This window comes from Centruroides sculpturatus, unplaced genomic scaffold (assembly GCF_000671375.1).
Source record: "Centruroides sculpturatus isolate CEXI.00-Female unplaced genomic scaffold, Cexi_2.0 scaffold168, whole genome shotgun sequence".
Taxonomy (NCBI): Eukaryota; Metazoa; Arthropoda; class Arachnida; order Scorpiones; family Buthidae; genus Centruroides; species Centruroides sculpturatus.
This window is the reverse complement of record NW_019384519.1, coordinates 686,771-709,720: the sequence shown is the minus strand read 5'-3', so window position 1 is coordinate 709,720 and position 22,950 is coordinate 686,771. Positions and strand designations below refer to the sequence as shown.

Below are 22,950 nucleotides of genomic sequence, written 5' to 3'. Positions count from 1 at the left end.
GTTCGAGCCAATCACAGCCCGGCACGTGTGCAGTTTACGGACTACGGCTGTTTGAAAGGTTTTCTTCCATAAAATTAATCGATTCTAGACTAATTCGACTCAACATTTCCAAAATACGTATAATTTTTTGGGAATAATCTGTATAAACTATGCTATAAACAAAAAATTGTAGGATTACTTACCGAGTGTGCACCGTCACGCCATTGCTTAAGCTTGTTTTCGTCGCGGAGCGGCGCACCAAACGGCGGGCGCATTTTCTGATAAGTCATTTTTTTGCGAAAAATTCGTTGAACTTTGGAGACATCATTAATAGAAATAATTTTTATGGCCGTTGAATAAGAAATGTTTTTTCACAAGAAATGTATAAAATTACAATACAGTACTACATTAGATTTACAGTACCTAATTTAGGACTATATACTGTGACAATGCCGAAGGGCCCCCTCTATGCTTCGGCACCACAGGACCGAAGGGTCGACATTGCGTCGGCGAAGACTGCAATGACAAATTCATCAGGACCGACACTACTGTGTCTTCTGGGTAGACACAGAGACCGTTACGTTCGCGTTTACGCGCGAGCAGTTGCATCTGTGGGCGGTTGGACTCGGGATGGAGACCGCTCGAGGAAGTGCACCCAACACAATTCTAACAATAACAAAATTCATTTATTAATCTAGTTCTACAAAAGGGTATTTACCTTAAAGTTTCATCGCGAGAACCGAGTTGGAGAGAGAGCTTACTTAACATCGCGGGTCGTTATAAATACCTGAAGCACTATGTATGGATTTCCAGATGTCTGTGGAGTCGTTGAGGAGCCTTGGAAATGTCTCTGTTGCCTTGGATGGCGGTTAATGTCTATCGAAAGTTGAGATTCGTTAGTTCTTCGTAGGTGTTCCCGGAGAAACACTGGATATTCGGGAGGAGCGCGCGGTGACGAGCGATGATGGTAAATCCTTTCGGCTGGCACACAGGGAATATTCTCGCGGACTCTCGACCCATCTCATTGTTCCTTCAGGTCTCCTCTTTATTTCCAAGTCACGTTGTCGTTTTCCACCAATAGTGAATTTTTTGTTGTAGTTCTCCGTGACACATTTTGAGTTCCCTGGGAAAGGAGACGACTCCGGGAAGAGAATTGCACTCATCCTCCGGTAATAAAATGGAAAAGGTTTATTTTTTCTCTGAGATTTAAATAAATTTCCTTTTCAAAACGAAAAATGAATTTTTCTTTCGAAAAATTCCCGAATAAAATTGTGAGGTTTTCCCCTTTCCATTTTTATGGCCGTCGAAAAGAAATGTTTTTTTCACAAGAAATGTATAAAATTACATATAAGTCTTCCTACTAACAGCCACTTGGCACTAACTTCAACACTTATATTCGTGGTGGCATTGAATCATTAGTGTTGGTTACAGTGGCGTGCCGTGACATTTGATGATAGGGAAGCTGTGTTTCTATAAGAAGCCGACTTCCAGGGGCAATCAGTTAATTCTTTTTTTAAATGTACTTTTAATAAATTATAAATTCTAAATTAATAAATAAACAAGTTCAATACCTCTGTTATTAGATCCAATATATTCCATATGCCCTCTAAATGCCAATTCTTGCTTTGATAAAAACATATAATATCTATTTATTTAGATATAATATATCTATTAGCCGTAACTATCTCGTTATAATTTTCAATATTTATTTTATATTATTTACTAATGTTAAATTCTATTCCGCTTTGATTTCCAAATTGCTTCAAATACGAAAGAATCGACGATTTTTCGTGTCTTTTGCCAGCAAAATTGTCAAAGCCATTCTTATTCCACACACTAATTTCATTTGAAAATAGTAGGCAAGCCAACAAAACAATTTTTGCATTTTTATGCATTTACAGAGCCATTTTATCGTGAAAATGTCGAACAAATTTTTTTATTGAAGCGTTTATATTTAACTTAGGCATTGGCCTTTCTCTTTTAATAATGTTTTCTTTTTCATTATATGATCTCGAGCCAAAACTTTTTTAAAATAAATTTTCAATATCGCAATTACATTCCGAATCGCTAGCCACGATATAAGGGCTAAAATTAAAAATAAAATTATAAAAACTTACTTGGTGAAATAAAATGTGTGGTGGATATACATACCTGGTACAAAACATTCTTCAATTGTATGAATATACTTTTAAAGAAAATTATAATTAAATATAACTTTGTAATGAAACGTACATGAAAATAACATAAAATATTCTTTACTCTTTAAATCTTAACCACTTAGTCAAATAGCTCCCTACGAGTGGAATCAGAGACGGTCCTGCTAGGTGTGCGGTGTGTACTGTACATGCACGCGGGCTGCCAAATCCCGAGGGTGCCGATACCCTCGGGATTTGGCAATGTCAAATGTTTCTTTTGTCGCATCACTAATATACCTCAAAAGACGCGACAGGGTTCTTGTAAATTTTAAACGTTTCTCACCATAGCTGTAAAAGTCTAAATATGTTAAACTTAATAGATTGTCCGTCGTTTGTTTTCTAACTAATTCGTTTTAGGACCAGGTGTTGTCCACGGAAATTTCCAAAATTTACAACTTTTCGGTCACTCTCGTCGAACTGGAAAAATTTCTGTCTTTATTACATCTAATACAGTATTTCGAAGAAATCAGTCCCCACTGTACTCGGCTATAGATTGGTTCGGTTAAGCTTTTGTTTAAGTAATATTCCGGCTCTTTCGTCAGGGTTTTGTTTATGTCCCCAATTCCCTAATCGCTTAATTATTTAACTACTTCTTAAGTAGAAATAAGTCGAAACCGGTTACTTTGTACTCGAATATTTGTAGTCTCGGGAAAAAAGTGGAAAGACAAATTTTTATGACAAACGGATACATAAATCGTAAATTTAAGGAAAATAAATTCTAGAGCTTTTTCTGTACCTCGTGCATCTCTCTCATTCATTAAATTTAGTTGTAAATGATGCTGCCAAAGTAACAGTTAATTTTTTAACATTGTACAAGAATTGTACACGTTTTTTTCTACATCCCCTTAAAGATGGGATATACGAAATCGTAATATCACTGGTTTAACATTGAAATCCGTGAGTAATATAAAATCGGAGAGCGGAATAAATATATCAAATATTTTAATGGATTTTTTAAACTCCTGTCAACTATACAGAACTATCGTAAAAACATACCAGTAAATTCTTATCGGTTGGGTTAAGTTATAAATCTACTCGTGATTCGCGTAATCGGGCGAGGGCGGCCAAATATCTAGCGGGCGAGCGGCTAACAGCCCGGAACCGGTCCCAGATAGAATTGGATGCGTTATACGTGTAAGCATTCACTCCAGGTCCTAGGCTTCCACCGGCTAAATTGGGTGAGGTTGGTGCTCTGTAAAGCGCATGCGCGAATCTGGCTTTTTGGATGCTGACAATACACTGTTTCCACTCCGCTACTCCGCCATTAACATTCGAATATACAATAGCGATCTTATCTTTTTTTCACGTGTAGTATAGAAATTTGTAATAAGATACATAATGCGGTTATAATAAAATATTGTGCGATTATTTTCATATAATTAAAATTAATATGTATTTATGTTTTAGAAAATACAAGGAAAGCGGCGCATCCACCGCTTCTAATGACGGCACGCCACTGATTGGCTACACTCAGATTTTCTTTTAGACCCTTCGGGAGACTACGGCCTTGAAGCCCAAAAAGTGCACGTCAACATCAACATAGAGAGTACTATAGCCATACGTACTCCGTTCAGAGGGATCCTACCTTACTCTATTGTCTATCTTCTCCCCTTTCCCTTACCCTCTTTTCTGCCGGCTAAACACCGTGTGCAGTCAATGTCTTTCTTGTATGTATGAATGTATGTAACGTGAAATGTAGAATATACAACACAACACCAGTTTTTAATAAATTGTGTTATTTTTTAACATAGAAAATTGCTCCTTTCCGAAGAATTTACAGTTCTGTAACGTTCGCATCAGTTCCAGAAGTCAGAATTAAGTATGCCTATGTTAATTTATTGTCATACATGAAAAAATAATTGTGATTTACCTGTATTTTGTTTTTTCCCTCTTCTGTGTCACTCTTATCTAGAAAAAGCTTGCCCATTTCTGCTATACAGGTTCCTTTATTAATCAATTAAAAATATTTCTTCAATTGATAAAACCACAATTGGCGAAACTAGGACTTTATGTATAACCAGATTAAGACCAAATGTAGTATAATAAAGATTAAAATATAGAAACTTTCTACATTTTTATTACTTATTATATTAATTTCTTTATAATTAAATAAAATTTATTCTTTTTATGATTCACATTCAGAATTGTTTTCACCTTTCGTCTTCTTTCCAGTAATCGTATGTCAAAGAAATTACCTTTATCATCGTCAACCATTATAAGTTACTACCAAATTAAAAATTAAAATATGAGAATTCGATAAGAACAAAACTTATAATCACTTTATGAGTAAAAAATTGATGGTGAAAATTTTTATAAAAACTAAAAGTGCAACGCTGTAACTGTAACAAATTCTTGTATATTTGATATTGTATATATAATAAAAAGCTTATAAAACAAATTTCTCTTGTATACAAGTGCTACATTTTACTTGTTACAATAGATTTACTGCGACGAATTTTTATTTTTTATTAAAATTGTAGCTTATTGAATACTGATTGTAGGTAACTTCGTGGGCCCACCAGTGGCCAAGCGGTTCCGTTCCCTGAACACTGGGAGTTCGGTCGTGGGTTTGCGCCTCGTCCGGACGTGGAATTTTCCGGGTTTTCTCCACGTCTGTAACGCCTGAATAGGGGCCAGTTACCCTCAAAAAGACCTCCCGGAAGGCGTACCCTCTAGTCAGATCGCCCAATTGTTACGTTGCCGTAACTTAACAAACAAGTAACTTTATACAACCGCAATTGGTTACGAGTAGTAACTTGTTAGAAAACATTTTATTCAACACATTTTTCTTATAATTACTTGTAAAGCTTGTAAAACTACAAGTATTTTATGCAAATGGACTCTAGCCAAACCTACGGTTTATTTAGAAAAATGTCCTCCCATAGTATGGAAATCTTCTAGAACCAGTCTAATATGATACTGGATATGTCAGGTCTTGCCCATTAACCACCCGACAACCCCTTTGTGAACCTATAATGGGATTGAGTATATGGGCTGTTTTTGGATTCAAACGATGAAAATTTCCTTCTATTTTTTTTTTTTTTTAAACAGAAAGTAAATGAATCTTTTTAATACCATTAATTTTATTTTTCAGAATTATTGAAAATACAATATTAAAAATATTTTAATGAGATTAATATAACAATTTCATTTAATTTTTAAATATTTCTTGATTAATAAATATCATTAATTTTCAAGTTTATAATTCTGAAAGATCCTCTATCCCATTCAATTCAATATAGACGAAAGTATGTCATTTATCATGAACAGACCAATTTGTACAATTTGGTTTATCTTCTGCTAAAATCTGTAAATGACAGAAATGAAATAAATTATATTATAGAAAGTAATTCAAGTATTTTATATAACGTTACTTATTCTTTCTGAAAGTTAAGTAATAAAAATCAAACATTCTTACCTCAAACAACTATATATTAAAAAATAAAAATAGAAATGAAAATGTAAAAAGTTATTTCTTAAATATTAAAATATATTTTAATAGAACAAAGACTAGATGTTTTCGCGACAGGAAAAAATTAAACATACTTCTAATATTTTTAATATACAGGATGTTTCATTTTAATCAGTCCACTGGAATGACTCGAATAATAGACATTTCACATAAAAATCATTAAAGGAAAAATGTTAGACTCAACGTGGACACAAAATGGCGTTTTCGGTTTCATAATAGATGGAATTACAATCGTTAAAAATGAGATTGTCATAATTTTCTTAAATGGGAAACGTTCTCATTCCCGAAACTTGGTTGACGAAGTGCTTCGAAAGCTGGCCGGAAGGTTTGGTGATCGTCGGTGGAATGACCGGAAAAGGAACGTTTACTCTTATAAAAATCCCAAATAAAGTTAAGGTAAATTGATATTATATCAGCAATGTACGGAAGCCATATTTAAAAAGAGAAGTTCCTTGCATGTACCCAGGATAGATGGGCAAAGTCGTGTTTCATCATGCCAAAGCCTCTTCTCACACCGCAAAGAAAACTGAGGAGTACCTCGAATATGGTAAAGTTTCTACAAATCTCAATTATATAAAATGCAGGATATTCGTACTAAATCCCCAGATATCATCCCTGTAGACTTTTTCGGTTTCGGATTCCCTTAAACAGAGACTTTTCCATTGACATGCTGAGTGGGTTTTGGAAAGTACTTAAAGACGAACGGTCAAATGTAACTCCCGAAAAATGTAAACAGGTGTTTGACTCACGGAAACAGTAATGTAAGCTTGTTTCCAAACAGCAAGGAGCTCACATTGAACAAACCAAAACAATTCACAGAAGTTATATTAAAGACATTAATTAATTTCGAAGTTCAGTAATATTTGCGTACACACTCTCAATATTATGAAGCATTGACTACTGATCTCTCGGTCGACTATTTTTGGTTAATCGAACCTCATTCTTTTCAGATTTATATTGATGATAGTGTTTCTTGCGCCTTAGTCTAGATCTCCAACACAAGTCATTGAAGGTCTTAATTTTTGTAAATTTTGCATGGTTTTTAAGATTATTTATTCTTTTAAAAATTAACTTTTTATCCGATAACGACGATAATTCAACTAAAATTATTATTTCCTTTATAAAGCTTTGTTATCCTTGACGATGGAATAGTCCTTGGTTCTTCTATTATTACCGTAAATAATTCCTGTATCTTCTTACTCAGATCATCATCAGTTTCCATCAGACCGTGAATTACTATATTCTTCCTCCGAGTCTTAACGCCAGTGAATCAATACTATGCAAAAGCAAGCTATCTTTGCTTTCCGATTGCTGCTTAAACTTGAAAATTTCCTGCAGTTTAGTTTCAATCTTAGTCAACCTTATCGCTTTTGTTATATAAAATAACAAGCCAATCGATTCTAGCAGACACCTCACTTCAAGCATTAATTAAGGACTGTATCAAACTTTTCATCTAAATATGAAAGTATTTCGTTAGGAATCGACTTAATTGGTTCAGATTTAACAGGAAAAATCGTCCATTTTCGCAATTTTCAACATAGGTTCGCAAGGAGAACGATGTCGCTTGCTCTTAGCATTAGTAAACTGAAATGGCGAATCAAAAGGAGTGTGAGGACCAGAAATTTTGTGTTTTAAACTAAAATTTTTGTTTAATAAACTTTATAAAGACGGAACGAGAAAACAGAAAATTAAAAGAGAAAAAGGAAAAATAAAATCAATAAAAACCTTGATTCCCACGAGTTAGGTTCCGTGTTGAGATGAGTACATTTCTGTGTCACGATTGTGTCACCCGTCCCCTCATTGGACCAAGAAGATCGTCATCGCTGACGAAATCGGAGAAAAGTTCGAAAATGAGGACTTGATATAAAAGGGCCAGGCATGATGAGTAAGGGGGTGGAAGTTATTATTGGTATCTGTGTGTGCGCTCCGATCGTCTACCTCCCGCCGAGAATCCGAACCTCCTCCTCTTGGACAAGACTGGAAGACCTGAACTTAACTGAAATCTTTCTACTCACCTGGAAAGAACTGTTCACCTAAAAAGAACTGTTGGACCTTTTGTGCTGATTTTGCCTACAACCTAAGGTATTTATCCTGCCCGCGCACTATTGTACGTTCTCTCTCTCCGCGTAAACGAAACGCGCACCCGATCGTTAATTTGGACTAAAAATTGAATAATAACTCATGTAGTTTATGTATCGTATTTTATTCGCTGATGTAAACTTAATTTAGATTATATATAAATAAACGGGTTTTTATGTTTAAAACTTCTGGAGTGCAGTTTCTTCCGTTTGTCTCTCAGTTCTCCATTCCGGGTCCAACCCTCATACCTATCCGCTCGCGCGAACTTTTGGTCTCTGTATCGACCGAAAGATACAGTGGTGTCATCCTGACGAGGTATCGAAGAGATACCGACCCTATGGTCACAGGAGCAAGGGATAAAAGACCGGGATGTTTCTTTATTCCGCTGAGAATCAACAGAAATAACGATACAACTACAAAAAAGCAATATTTTCCATAATTTTTATCTTTTCAAAAAGTCACTAAGAAACTTTACCAACACATTCGGCTGACTACAGGGCCTAGTTTTGTGATAATCCCTTTTGCAAATCCAGAAATCGTCCAGTATCATCCCGTACCTTCGATGCTGTTGCCGGCCGGAACAACACTACCGATTACGTTGCCAACTGGATGCTAAAACAACAATTTATCCCCAAAAATCATATAAATTTATAAACCATTTATTTTTCAATTTTTAAAAAAGAATAGTCAACGTCGTTTGACGCGATCTAGTCTTGGTTCTCTATACACAACAAATAATAAATTTTAGGACTTACCCCAGCAGAGATGGAAGCATCGCAGGTATCGTTTAATTGCTATAAAATACGTAATTGTTTACATATTTTTTAAAAATTTAATTTATTAGCAATACCATACAGTATATAATACAGTATTTAAATTGATTCATTGAATTCGATAGGACTACAGTGGGACGGGCAACTGTGATGAGACAAGGCGTTACAGTGTGAGTGGCTGCGACTATGTAATCTGGTGGTGGGTGCGATTACACTTTGTTTTTAGTCTAAATAATAAATGGCGGAATCCTTGTTAGACATTTGTTATTTATGCGATAGAAAGTTCACATAAAGAATAAATTTGCATACTCATAAAAGAAATATTTATGGTATAAATGTTGATTTATACCATAAATAATCAATTACAATGTCTATGATTTATGATAGCATTTTTTACCCAATAGTTTCCTATGCAAGTAGTGTATGGGGTTGGGCTGCAAGAAAAGTGCATGTAAGACGTAAATTAATATCTTCACAGCGACGTGCTCTTATGTTAATAACTAAAGCTTATCGTACAACTAGTAACGCAAGTCTACAGGTCATTGCAAGGAAACCACCTCTGGATCTATACATTGAACAAAGAAACAAAATACAGCAAGTTAAAAAGGGAGAAACTATACAAATAGATTCTATATATATTACTCATGACGAGGTTGAATGGACATATCCCTTCAGTGAAATCAGTACTTATAGTATCTCAATGGAACACGATAATTCAGATACGAATAATCGAACATTGGTTATTTACACTGATGGATCCAGACATGATGGCAAAGTTGGCTCCTCCTTTGTTGTTTATGAAAATAATGTCGAAGTTTATAATCAATCTATACGTCTACATGAAAGATGTACTATCTTTCAAGCAGAACTTTATGCTATTAAAAAGGCAATTACGTGGACTATACAAACCCAGAATAATGAGACAATAATTTTATATACGGACTCACGTTCGGCATATAACATTATTTATAGTAATAAGTTACACCATCTAGCAGAAGATATACGAAATTTAATACGCCATGCAACGTGTAATATTAAAATACACTGGGTCAAAGCGCACCAAGGCGTTACTGGAAATGAAAGAGCCGATATGCTAGCCAAATATGCTGCTGAGAATACAGCGCTACCTATTGAATACGATAAACTCAGTGTTAACACCTTAAAGAAAATAATTTGGGAAGAGACTATAAAGATATGGCAGCAACAATGGGATCAAAACAGTTCCCATATCACCTATAAATTTATTCCAGATTTGAAACACTTTTATTCAATTAAGTATTTTTATCCTAGTCACATCACAAGTCAAATATTTACCAACCATGGAAAATTTGCCTCATATTTAACTCGATTTACATCTAGAAATGACGATACTTGTCCTACTTGTCATATAACTGACGGTTCAGAACACTATTTCTACGACTGTGTTATGTTCTGCAGAGAGAGATTGGAAATGAGGATCTTTATGGACGAACAAGGCATTAACTGGCCATGCAAACTTTCTGATATATGGGCTAATCAGGACATTTACAATGCCTTTAATAAACTAGCAGATAGCATCTATAAGATTACAAATCAGATTATACGTAACTAAGAGTATTATAAGTTTATTAGTTTCATTTAAACTTTAATGAGTATNGGAGGAGCATAGCGAATGTCTTACAAAGGAGTTTTTCCCCAAGGTTTCAGATTCTACTCTTCCAATCATTGACCAAAAATTGGTCCAATTCTATACTGGACATGGGAAGTTCAACCAATATCTTCACAGGTTTGGCAAATCGGAAAACTCACTGTGCGAAATTTGTAACGAAACAGATGGAGTAAAACACTATCTATTTAAATGCCCTATGTTGGACGATAAGCGTTTTACCATCACCACTCTACTTCCGCGAGAAGAAAATTGGCCTTGCAGCCTTGACATACTTGTCAAAGACAAAAACTGTTTTGTGGCATTTAAAGAACTAGTATATACTTATTTCAACAGAACTACCGTTAATTAGGTCAATTTGTCTCAATGGACTGATGTTTTCTCGAATGTGTTTATCATTGATATAATATTTTGTATTATAATATTCTATGTTCATTTGTTAATAATACCCGATGTATGTTACCACGTATTTATGTAATCAACTCCTATGCAAATTTTTTATGTAAGTATTTGGCTACTCTGCAGTCAATAATTTGCCAAGTACATTAACTGAACTCTAAAACATATAGTTGTAATCTAACATATTCTTGTTATGTAACCTGTTTTACATGTAATATGCTTGTAAACATTCTGCTCCTAACCTCGGTGGTGCTTTGCGGAGCCGAGGCCGTCTTCGGAAATAAAGATTTATACAAAGTGAAGTGGTATAAATGTTGATGTGATGAAAACCCCGTAAATTTGATTTTAGTTGTTATTTTATGGAGAAGTTGCAATTCATTTTGATACAATTTCAGAATTCCAGAGTTGGATGTTAGCAAAGGATAAATAAATTAAATGCAAATATAAAACAGACGGGCTTTAGAACTTCACAAGGAAACTTACTACATATGTCATCGATCAGGAACATCAAACTTAATAAAAGATGAGAGAAGACGACAAGCTAAAAGTCAGGGATTATGCAAACTGATACGCTGTCCTTCTACAATAGAAGTTTATCACAGCCATGATTCTAAAGAGTTTATATGTATACTGTTTACTCTACACACACATGATTCTGACCATATTCATTTCACTAAGGATGAAAAGACTCAAATAGAAAGTAAATTGGCTACGGGAGTGAGTTTTGATAACATACCAGATGGTGTTAGAGATAATGTGCAGCGCATACATCTGCTTAATTATCAGGACTTAAAAATATTGAAAAACAGTTCTATATTTATCATTCTTTAAGATTACATGATGCTATAAGTGTAGAGATTTTGGTATATAAAATGTCAAAAATGAAACTGAAATCCTCTGTAATGTTTTATAAGCCTCAGGGGAAGAATTGCAATAGTGGTTTACTTGATGATTTTATGCTCACGTTCATGACACCTTTTCAAGCATCATTACAGCAGTTTGGTAGTAATATACGAGGTAGTTTGTCTAGATTCCACACATGGAACCACTAACTATGATTTCCTGTTAACTACAATTCTAGTTGTAGATGCATGTGGAGGAGGGTTTCCTGCTGCCTATCTATTGTCTAACACAGTAGATACAGTAATTCTCACCCACTTTTTAAGGTGGTCTGTGATAAAGTTGGTTCTATTGAGCCAAAAGTATTTACGTCAGATGACTCTGCATTTTATAATGCACGGATTCATGTAATGCCGAAACCACAAAATCATTTACTTTGCATACGGTATGTAGACAGAAACTGGAGAAAACAACTTCAGAAAGTGAAAGGTACACAAGAAACTAAGATACAAGTTTATAAATGTATCAGGATGCTATTGGAAGAAAGAAATTAAGAAGAATTTCACTGCCTTTAGACAGTGTGCTTAATTATCTATTACTAATGATATTGTGCAAGATTTTGGAAATTATTTTTTTGTGTCATTATGCAAACAGAGTTCACCAGTGGGCATATTGCTACAGGAGAAATTTAGGGAATAAATTGTGATATGTATGTGGAATCTTTTCATAAAATTCTTAAGCACATTTATCTCCAAGGAAAGAAAGGAAAAAGGGATAGATAGAGTAATTTATGCCCTAATAAGATTCACCAGGGATAAACTTTTTGACAGACTGCATAAGACAATTAAGGATAAATCATCTTATGGCTTAAAACAGATTACTTTTAATATGATTATTTTCAAAAATATAAATAAAGATAGTATAGTTCAGGTCAAATGCGGCATGTTCCATCACAAGAGGAAAGTGTAAAATCAGCAGGAAAAGTAAAAGTAAATTTTTAGAAAAAGAGGGCTTCAATAACATTTTTATATATTCTTTTATATAGACCTAAATGTAGGTTTTCATTAGAAAGAAATTTTTGCAATCAAATTCTATAGAATATCATATAATAGTATAATTTATGCGTAATTCTTAACTACTTACTTCGTTTTCCTTCTAAAATAAATTTAGAATTTATTGTTATCTACAGAAATTCATATTGAAATTTTTATTATATATAAATTATAAAATATCTTAAATTTTATAACATTAATACTTAGATTTAACAAAATAAATATGAAAACATACAATAGCACCTATTTCCATCAGATACTTGAAAAAATTTAATGAAAAAAATTTTAGTAAATAAGTAAAATAAATAATCATTTTTAAGTTATATTTAACAAATTAAAAGTTTAATATACAGTTAATTTTAACTTCTTACATACCTGGTTCGTTGCATCTTTACCCTTCTTCGCAGCTATTGAATACTAGAAAAAAAAAACATTACCTAACGATTATTAAAGGAATTATTAAAAGTTTAAACGTTAAATAATAATAAAGAAATTAAAATGTATAATGAATGAATTATAATATTTATGTACAGTAGAGCATCGATTATCCGACCCCCGATTAACCGTCACATCGATTAACCGACCGTTCTAGTTGGCAAATTTCAAATGTCCGCTAGTGATGTGGCGCTACAATATTTGGCTATGTCTTGGCTACTTTGATATTATTTTTGTTAAATTTTTGCGTGTTTTAGCTGGCATCAATGGCTCGACCATGAAAGGGATGCCAGTATTTAAACGAGACTTAATTTTCTAATTATGAGTGGTTGTTTGTTTCGTGAGCAATAAAATAATTTAAAAATAATTTTTAACGATACAATAGCGACGATTATTATTTAAAAAAAAATTTGTTAGGCTAAACATCGATGAAAATTCAACGCGAAGTAATTTAAGAGCCATATACTAATATAATAATTAAATGGGATTTAAATGGGATATACTAATATACTATAATAATAATGTATTTTTTTCCTTCTTTTCGGTTATCCGATTTTTTCAGTTATCCGACCAACCTGATTCCCCAATTGAGTCGGATAATCGATGCTCTATTGTATTTCTATTTGTGCAATATGATCTTTGGTGTTTAAAGGTCGAGGGGCGGTAAGATAAAGAGGGGTCGTTTTGTCATATCTGCAGTAACTTCGAACTTAATGACGATTTTACTCGTTATTAGCATTTACAATTTTTATAAAACCCGTCCCTATCCTCAAAATTAAACATTTTGCCATTTTATAATAGTTAAAATATAAAAAGTTCTTTTTAATAAAATATTGTAACATATGGTGCTACCAAATGTTCGGCAACTGGTTGCTGAATTTTTATTGTAAAGCGATTAGATTTTTCTGGCGGATGACCGAGACACTGGTTCTTGGTACCCAAATTTGCTTGTTCTCTGTCATGTGCTCTCGTAAGACCGCAGCCAGGAACTATTTGAATATGCAGGGCGTTAACAGAACTTTTTGGCATTGAATAGTTCAAAATTTTTGTATTCGAATACTCCAACTAAAGATGAGAGTGTTCGAATACAAAAGATTACTTTCTGTTAATTTGGATTAGGTCTAGTGGGCCTAATGAAAGTTTCTTCTTTATGTGAAAATTAATTTTATTCTAAAATGTGACATTTATCTGGTATATTCCAAAAATAAAAAAATATTAAAACCTGCCCAAAACGGAATCTTGCCGAAACGGAAAAATTCTTTGGTATTGTGAAATTCCTGTTTACTCAAATTTCATTGTATAAAAGTTATTTTTAATAAAATCCCATGTAATCTTTATCCGCCCGGTTCATTCACGCCACCATGCAAACCTTCGTAAGGCTTTTGTGGAACGAGGGTATCTTTAGCCCTACAAACTGTACACCTTTATAGAGTACCAGATCATCTATCAAGAATTTAAGACCTTCGTGACGTTTTATGTGGTTTACTTAGTGTTTATACGCCCTTCGTGACGCACTTAAGACCCTCGCAAGACAGGAATACATACACTTACTCTGAATGCTTTATTCGGAATCCTACTTGGACCGGGCGATCTCCACTCTTATACATTTAGTCAGGATCGTCTGTCTTGAACGTCCCTCTCTCTCTGGTGTTGCCAGATCTTCCCGTAACACGTGAGACAACTGAAACTAACGGACTATACCACTACCAGACCAAGTGGCACCTAACGGATAACTCGTCTCCTGGGCCAACAGGGACCCCCAAAAGGGGGACTCCTTATTGCTTCTTCCCAGCACCACCCTTTCTTTTGCTAACTTTTATTAAGGTTGCTTCATCTGTCCAACTCATCAAAGTATTACTCTATGCGCCTACTTTTTCCTTGGAAATAAAAATTGTTCTGCACGAATAAACTATTGTTTATCGTTGTCTCATCCAGCAGTACTCCTTGCGGTTCATGTCCTCACCCTTCCATTTTTAAATCTCCAACTATCCCACCTTTCCAATTTTTCCACAAATCACTCTCCCTCCTTCCTTCACCCATCTTTCTTATCTTTTAAGGCTACACCATTGAGTACAGTCTTTCTTCTTTCACATGTGTGTGTATAAAATGATTATTTAACCAAATCTAATAACATACGGCGCCACATATAACTGTAAATTACGGTGCCAGAAAAGTTGAATAAGAATCCATGCTAAACTTAAATAAATATAATTTATTTTGTTACACGTTAACATGACATTAATAAATACTAAGTTTGTCTTTTGCATATGTATTTAATGTATGTATATACTTTTAAAATTTTATCTTACCTGTTCTGACAATTCACTGAATAATATATACAATATCTGTAATTATAATAAAAAGTTGTATTTTATTAAATTTCACATATTAATAATGCAACAATATTATAAAATTTTATCAAAGAAAGTCATTCTTGCAAATTATTAAAATAATTACATTGAGTGTAAAAAGTTTTTGGATAAGTTATTTTTATTTACATACAGTTACAATTTTCATGATAACTCAGGATATATTTTCTTCTTAATTGAAGTTTTTAGACTATTTACAAAAAATTAAATTTTTCGAGTCTATCTTTTAAATCCCTTATACACCACCACAGAAGTAACAGTTTTAAAAATTGCTTTTGAAGAAAACTTCTAATGAAGAAAACACTTCTAAAACAGGTAAAAATTGGTAGAAAAAGTCCACAAAGTTAAAAAAGATCAAATGCCTTTTCTTTTAGGTTCTGACACTTTTTTCATTAAAACCATGATGAATTCTTCATACCATCTTATTCTTCATACCATGATGAATTCTTCATACCAATATATCCTGAGTTATCATGAAAATTGTAACTGTATGCAAATAATGTGGATTACTCGTAACTACCACTAGAGGGTCAGAAGCAGTTTATAAGTGGATAAAATAAGATGGTATGAAGAATTCATCATGGTTTTAATGAAAAAAGTGTCAGAACCTAAAAGAAAAGGCATTTGATCTTTTTTAACTTTGTGGACTTTTTCTACCAATTTTTACCTGTTTTAGAAGTGTTTTCTTCATTAGAAGTTTTCTTCAAAAGCAATTTTTAAAACTGTTACTTCTGTGGTGGTGTATAAGGGATTTAAAAGATAGACTCGAAAAATTTAATTTTTTGTAAATAGTCTAAAAACTTCAATTAAGAAGTTATTTTTATGTTTAAGAGTTAAATGATTGATTTTATGTAATGAATTAAATGAATGACTAATGTCAACATTTACAAAACAAAAAGGTATATGTTATCTATCCATTAATATTTCTAATATCTGTGAAATGTATCATCCGAATTATCATCATACGCACCTATACAAATTGAATCTTAAACTTGTTTATTCGGAAGAAAAGAAGTTCTTTCAGAGATTGTCAAGTTGAATCGAATAGCGCATTGATTCCTTCATTTTTAAATGTAAGAGATTTGCTTTCCATTATTTATATTGTGGCAAAGTGAATAATAACACGGAACATTCGTCATGGGTTCCCCTGACGAACGGGCTACACACGGAGTTTTCTTCACTTTTGTAAAATGTAAATGAGAAGAGTTTCAGACAGAAAGTCCGGCCAGCTTCATTTTCATGGCAGATTGCTTTGATTTCATGTTATAGCATGGCGTATATCATAAAATCAAACTATAATTTCTATTATTTTCTAATTCCAATCGAAACATTACATGAAAACTTAGGATTACAGTTTTCAATTCACATTAAAAGTAAAATATTTTAAATTTATTTTATAGATTTTAAAAAACAAAGAATAATTTATTTATATTGAATATATTTAAAATAAATTACCTTTTCTTTAATAATAGTACCATTGTTTTCGCAATCTTTGTATTTAAGCTGTAAACAAGTATTATTTATTAAATCACTAAATTTGCAAGATTACAAGATCAAGTTACAAACTTGTTATAAAGGTAATAGAGTACAGGTAACCCCCGTATAACACGGTAGTTACGTTCCAAATAATTGCCGTGTTATGCGAATCCGTGTTATACGAAACAAAGAACTAATACGAAAAGGAGGGTTAGTTCCAAAAATTAAAAAAACATGCTAGTATATTTTCATAATTAAGATAAATATCTTCATTAAAATTTTTTTAAGTGATACATATTAATATAAATTAAACAATGTTTTCTTCGTCATCACTAAAAACACTATTAATTAACCGAGAGCGTTTTCTTTTTGGCAAGTTATCCTTATCCTCTGAGCATTTTTCTGCATTATCTTCAGATCCATGCTTTACCTTTTGCAAAATGTATGTAATTTTAGATTGCTTGATTCTAGTTAAAAGGTCTTTATAAATTTCCTTATATGGTGCTAAGCACTTATGAAGAATAAAGCAAGTATGGAATAAGGGAAAACATTCAGCAACATCAGAAGCAGAAGCGTCGCGATCTGGCAATATTGAAACAAGTTTCGAGAAGGACCATGTGTATCGACAGAAAACGAGAAGAGAAAATTTACATACTTAGGTACTAATAGTTCACGAAAATAATAATTTTCGTGATCTATTATTACTTAAGTATGTAAAAATTTATTACATTTCCTGTTGTACGAGGGTTTTACCCAATTCTCGAACCGTGTCAGGGTAAATCCGTGTTATAAAAGTACCGTGTTATACGGGGGATGGTACCAATTCTGGAACCTTGTTAGAGTGAATCCGTGATATAGAAGTGCCGTGTTATATGGGGGTTACCTGTAACTGATAAAATAGTTAATAGGAGAGAACCTTACCGGACAATCATTCTTTAACCTGTATTCACACATTTCCTGGAATGCGAAATATCAAAGAAATGCTAAATAGTATTTTTCAAATTGAAAGTCATATTATAAAACACCAAAAAGTAATATTTACATCGAACTTCGTTTTATTCTTGCCATCCTATATTTAATATTAAAATAACATTGTTTATAAATCTCATTTTCGATCTACATTGAGTGCTAATGTATTTATATCTTTAATGTGTTATAACTTATAAAATCTTTAGAATAAAAAATGATATGATTTATATCTTTATTGCATTGTAAGTTTGATAAATAATTAAATAATAGTAAAGAAAAAAATATTTACCAAAGTATTCAAGCAAGTTACATATTCCTGAAAAAGTGAAACGTTTATAGGCTTATTTCTTTCAAACTCCATACTTATAAAAATGTTTTAATTATCGAATTTTTATTTATTGAAAAGTATATAATATTATTTACATGTGAAAAACCAAGTAAATACGGTTTAAAATTTAACAAGAATTCATAATGAAACTTAATTTTCTTTGTTAAGGGTGGATCAGATCTACAACAAGATCGACTAACGTGGGTAACAAAAAACCATTATTGAATGCAACTATCCTTGAAAGATTATAAGAATATAATCCTCATTCTAATACGAATCCTTCCAGATTATAATGGATATCAAGTCGTTTGCTTGAAAAAAATTACAAAAAAAATAGATTAAAAAAATAATTGAAATATACAAACGGGCACTAACGATAAAAAAATAAACGTAATGTAGCAAAAAATTATAAATTATTTCCCCGTTGTTGGTTTGATTTGCGCGTAATGCGAATGGCCGGTTGTGAGAGAGAAGATCGAATATATTCGAGACAGACCGCCCGCAAAAAATTCTTGAGGTTCGTTCCACCTCGAGGGTCGTTCCACCTCGAGGGTCAGCAAATTAAGCCAATTCAATACATGCCACAACAACATACACGAAACGAATGCTATGTTACATACAGGGCACCTCTGGCCATGAAACAATAGTTTAAAAACTGGAAAACCACTCGAGGGCTACGTAGATGCCGACTGGGGATCATGTTCGAACGACCGACACAGGCTTTGTGTTCGTGCTTGGAGGTGCAGTGATAATAAATAACAATAATCAAAGCAACAATAAGCTCGCTAAGAACCCGAACTTTCACTCTTGGACGAAACATATCGACATACGACAATATTTAATCCGGGAAGCACCGGAACGCAAAGACGTCGACATCAAATATTTGTCAAACAATGAGATGTCTGCCGACGTCCCAACTAAATCTTTGTTTTCAGGCAAGCATCGATCATGTGTCACCAACACAGAAGGTACCCTGATATAAAATGAAGGGGTGTTGGTGCTTACAAGTGAAAACCAATTTGGTCCGCCAGGAGACCTACCTCAGACAAAAGAATCTCCTTGTCCTTTTGTCTCACCCCTGCAGTTTGTGACTTGTCATCAAGTGTGGACCTTGTCTATTAGATCTTCATGTATTAGTTTTTGGTCAAGTCGTCTCAATTATAAACACTCACCGACTCTCCTTCTCTTTAATGACACCAAACTTTTAATAGTTGTCCTATTAAGTATAGAGATCAGGTCGATCTTACAACATGGCGGACGAAAATATGCAATTAGAGTAACTAAATGGAGTTTTATTGAAGACGACGACACAGAAATTATGCCGTTGTTTAGGTTTCAGTGTTCCAGAGATAGCAGAGTTCCAGTGATACGTGTATCTCTGGAACTCTGCTATAGAGTCATATTAATGAAATTAGAAAGAGATGGTGGGCTTTCACCAAAAAATATAATTATAAATAAGCGTAATTATATCACATACCTAAAACTAATAATTAATTTTTACCTCATTAAACCGTGCATTATCTGTTGCGTTTTCACAGCATAGTTGTATCTGAAATGTATATACATGTAGATTATAATTATAATATTATTTAGAAATGAAAGTGTAATTATTAATAGGAGTATATTACTTCAAATATAACATTATCCCATTTAAAGTTCATACGTTATGTTACAGAAAATAAAAATAATAATAATAAATTGCAATTTTTTGTAATGTACAGTACTTACATGACTGCGTAATTTCACTATCATAAATAAATTTTATCACGTTTATTAATTAATTATAAATTAAAATAAAATTATAAATACGATTCTTAAAATAACCCATTTTTTCGTCTTCAGTTGCATTCGAAGCGCAGAACATAAGCAAGGCGATGAAGATCGAAATTTTCATTTTGAACGTAATAAGTTCGTGTAGAACCTGTTCCGGGGTTTTAAATACTGTCCAAAAGAAATAACTATTACGTCATGAATTTTATGTTGCTAGCATAACAGAATCTGTTCAAATATACGATTAATTAGAAATCAAATCGGAATTTCCTAGTTTTATTACTTCACTTTAATCATTTAAAAATAGAAAAACGTTCTTTTCGTTAAATAATAGCAGAAATATCAGCTTCATTAAATAATTAATTAAAAATGCCTTATTTCATTATAAACTATAAATAGTTGAAATATATTTTCATGTTATAAATTTCAAAGCCGGGCATTGCCGCTATGTTAAAGCAAGTTCGTACCCAATCGTCAGAGCTGTTGGCATCCGTCGTCTTAATTGACTTTATATATTTGATTTAGAGGAAATCTCAAATAAAAATTACTCACGCCTCGGTAGTCCAGTTTTGAGCAAATATATTTTTTGAATCACTTCGAAAAAATATTAAAATATATGAAGTAAAATTTTTAAATCTAATAAAATATTTAATTTGATTTTTAATCTTTATTTCGTATATATTATTCTATTAAGCTAAATACTTGAAACGTAGAGAATTCCGTCTGAATAAACACTTCTTATTTTGAACAAACAATTTTATACTTTTTTTAAATCAAAACTCATGTGTATTGATATAAGAAAATAAATAAAAGATTGAATATTTAAAGATTAAAAAATTTATTATTGACTTATTCCGAAACCGTGTGTCCTTTTAATTATTCTTTACTTCACAATTGGGTGCATTTTTTATCCATTTCAAATGGAGATTAGCTTCGTGCCGTTTTGCTATTTGATTAGGTTTAAAATTAAACGTGTTAAATAATTCTGAATTTAATATAATACAAACTTCATAAATTATTCTATCTTCTATGCACTTTTCACGAATCAAACAATTGTACATATATTTTGTAGGCGCCATTACAGATCGTCCTTATTCAGGAAAAGACTTTTCATCTCTATTCGAATTACATCTTGAGTTTCATATATTTTTAATTAAAAATAATTGCGATCAAAGACACCACTACTTGACTCAGCTTTTTTTTTATGTGTTATTTCTATGAATAATATTTTCTAATCAAAACTTATTTTCCACATAACATTAGTCTATATTATACCTGTATATAAATTATGTTTAAATGATAATAGGTGAAGTAGTATTGTAGAAATTAATTAAAATTCCATGATATATTTTAATAAGCAGGTTCGGAATTTTAATTTTAATATAATTTGAAAAGAAATATACTTTAAACAGATTTTTTAAAGTAAACATTACGTGACGTATCTAAAGCTATTTGTATTTTAAGGTAAACTAAGCAATTTCCATTTACCTTTCAATAATTAAAAAGATTAAAGCATTAATTCAAACATTACTTATTCTACGTATAAAGTTTTCGGGATGAAAATTCTTATCTTGCTTTCGTTCTCCGGAATATTTGTAATAAAAGATGCGAAATTTCTTTAGAATCTCAAGTAATTATATTAAATTGATGATGATTATTATGCATTTTCAGATGAGAAGCCTGAAAAATATGTAAGTATTAAAATTTTGATGAGTTTAGAATTACAATCTTTTTTAAGTTTAAGACAATTAATAACTACAAATAGTCTCGTATTATTCGTATAAAAAGCTTATTATGAACACTTTTTCTATCAATGTTAAATCGTTCAATAATAATATAATTACAATTTTAATTTAATATTAATAATTTGTGATTTCTTACTTGAATATTTATATAATGTCTGATCACAATTCATATAATATTCATAAAATTTATTGCGAAAGAAGTGTAATGGTTTAGAAATTAAAAGCAGTTTTCTACAGTCTATCTGTAGAAAACTGTTTTTTCTGGAAAAAATATTAAAATGAAACGAAACTAGAATATTCTAAGGGAAGAAAACAAAAAGTGTTGTGTAAAAGTAATACTTACACCTTTGACGCTTGTAATAAAACAGAAACCACAATTGAAAGGCGGTGTCTAAGTTCCGATGCTAATAGTTACATAAGTGTCTAAGGATTTAGACCAGTAATTCCCAAAATGGGCGCACCGACCCTTTGAGCGTGTAGAAGACTCAAGAGGGGCAAGGAAGGGAAGAACGGTAAAGGTGTTGGACGACAAGGAAAGAATAATTTTAAAAGAAATATATATAAGAAATGTATGCTCTAAAAGGGGGCTTTAGTTCGACAAGTTTGGGAAACACTGCTCTATGCAATTATCTGCTATTTATATACTATTTAATATACTAGAGGAGAAGGTGGTATTATGTAACCCCAATTACATTTTAGTGAATTGTAAAAAAGATATCATAACTATACTTACATTTTTTGTTCAAAAAGTACTTGTAACTATTAAACTAAATGTTCCTAATTGGATTTTTCGTTAGTGTAACTATAAGTATGGTTTTTGAAGGCTTTTGTACAGAAAGTAAGCTTAGAGAAAATCGGGTGGTAATATGGAACCTGACTGTATATTTTCAAAAAAATGCTTTAATGTAGCCAAAAACAAATAGGAAAGTACAAAGAATGTTAAAAATAATTACAAAATCATATACTCCAATGTATTTTAACGCAAAAATGAAAAGTCATAAGATGGCAACTACTTTAATGAGAAAAATAGTCTAATTTTTTTATTTTCAGCAACTACAACATTTGGTAAAATATAGACTAATAGTCTACAAAATTTAATTTTTGAAAAACGTTTTTAAAAACAAGAAAATTTAATATTTTAAAATTAGTCTATATGTAAATGCACCATCTTACCCCACCTATGAGGTAAGATGGGGATTTTATTTTTATAGACTATAGACTACAAGAAGGACAAATTAAAATGGTTAAACTATCGCTTTCTTCAATATTGGCACAAGAACAGTGTGCCCATTTATCACAACTGCTACATTTATTGTTATTTTTCAAATAAATAAACATAAAAGTTTGAACTTACTTGTAGACTATTTACTTTACCAGACGATACTGTCACTTCGCGCATGCTCAGTTTCGCTATTTTGTAAGCA

At 32.2% G+C, this 22,950-nt stretch overlaps 1 protein-coding gene across 1 annotated transcript in view; it reads right to left on the bottom strand.

Annotated features, from left to right (window-relative positions):
- Positions 1–5,390: 5,390 nt before the first annotated feature.
- Positions 5,391–22,950, bottom strand: part of LOC111622693 — a 43,968-nt gene continuing 26,408 nt past the window's right edge. Inside the window, exons 8-14 of the mRNA XM_023365117.1 lie at positions 15,179–15,214; positions 12,810–12,851; positions 12,670–12,693; positions 12,526–12,537; positions 8,481–8,519; positions 5,593–5,601; positions 5,391–5,481 (exon numbers count right to left, since the gene is read on the bottom strand). Coding sequence (XP_023220885.1) covers positions 5,428–5,481; positions 5,593–5,601; positions 8,481–8,519; positions 12,526–12,537; positions 12,670–12,693; positions 12,810–12,851; positions 15,179–15,214 — 216 coding nt within the window. The 3' untranslated portion in view covers positions 5,391–5,427. The remainder of the gene's footprint in view (positions 5,482–5,592; positions 5,602–8,480; positions 8,520–12,525; positions 12,538–12,669; positions 12,694–12,809; positions 12,852–15,178; positions 15,215–22,950) is intronic.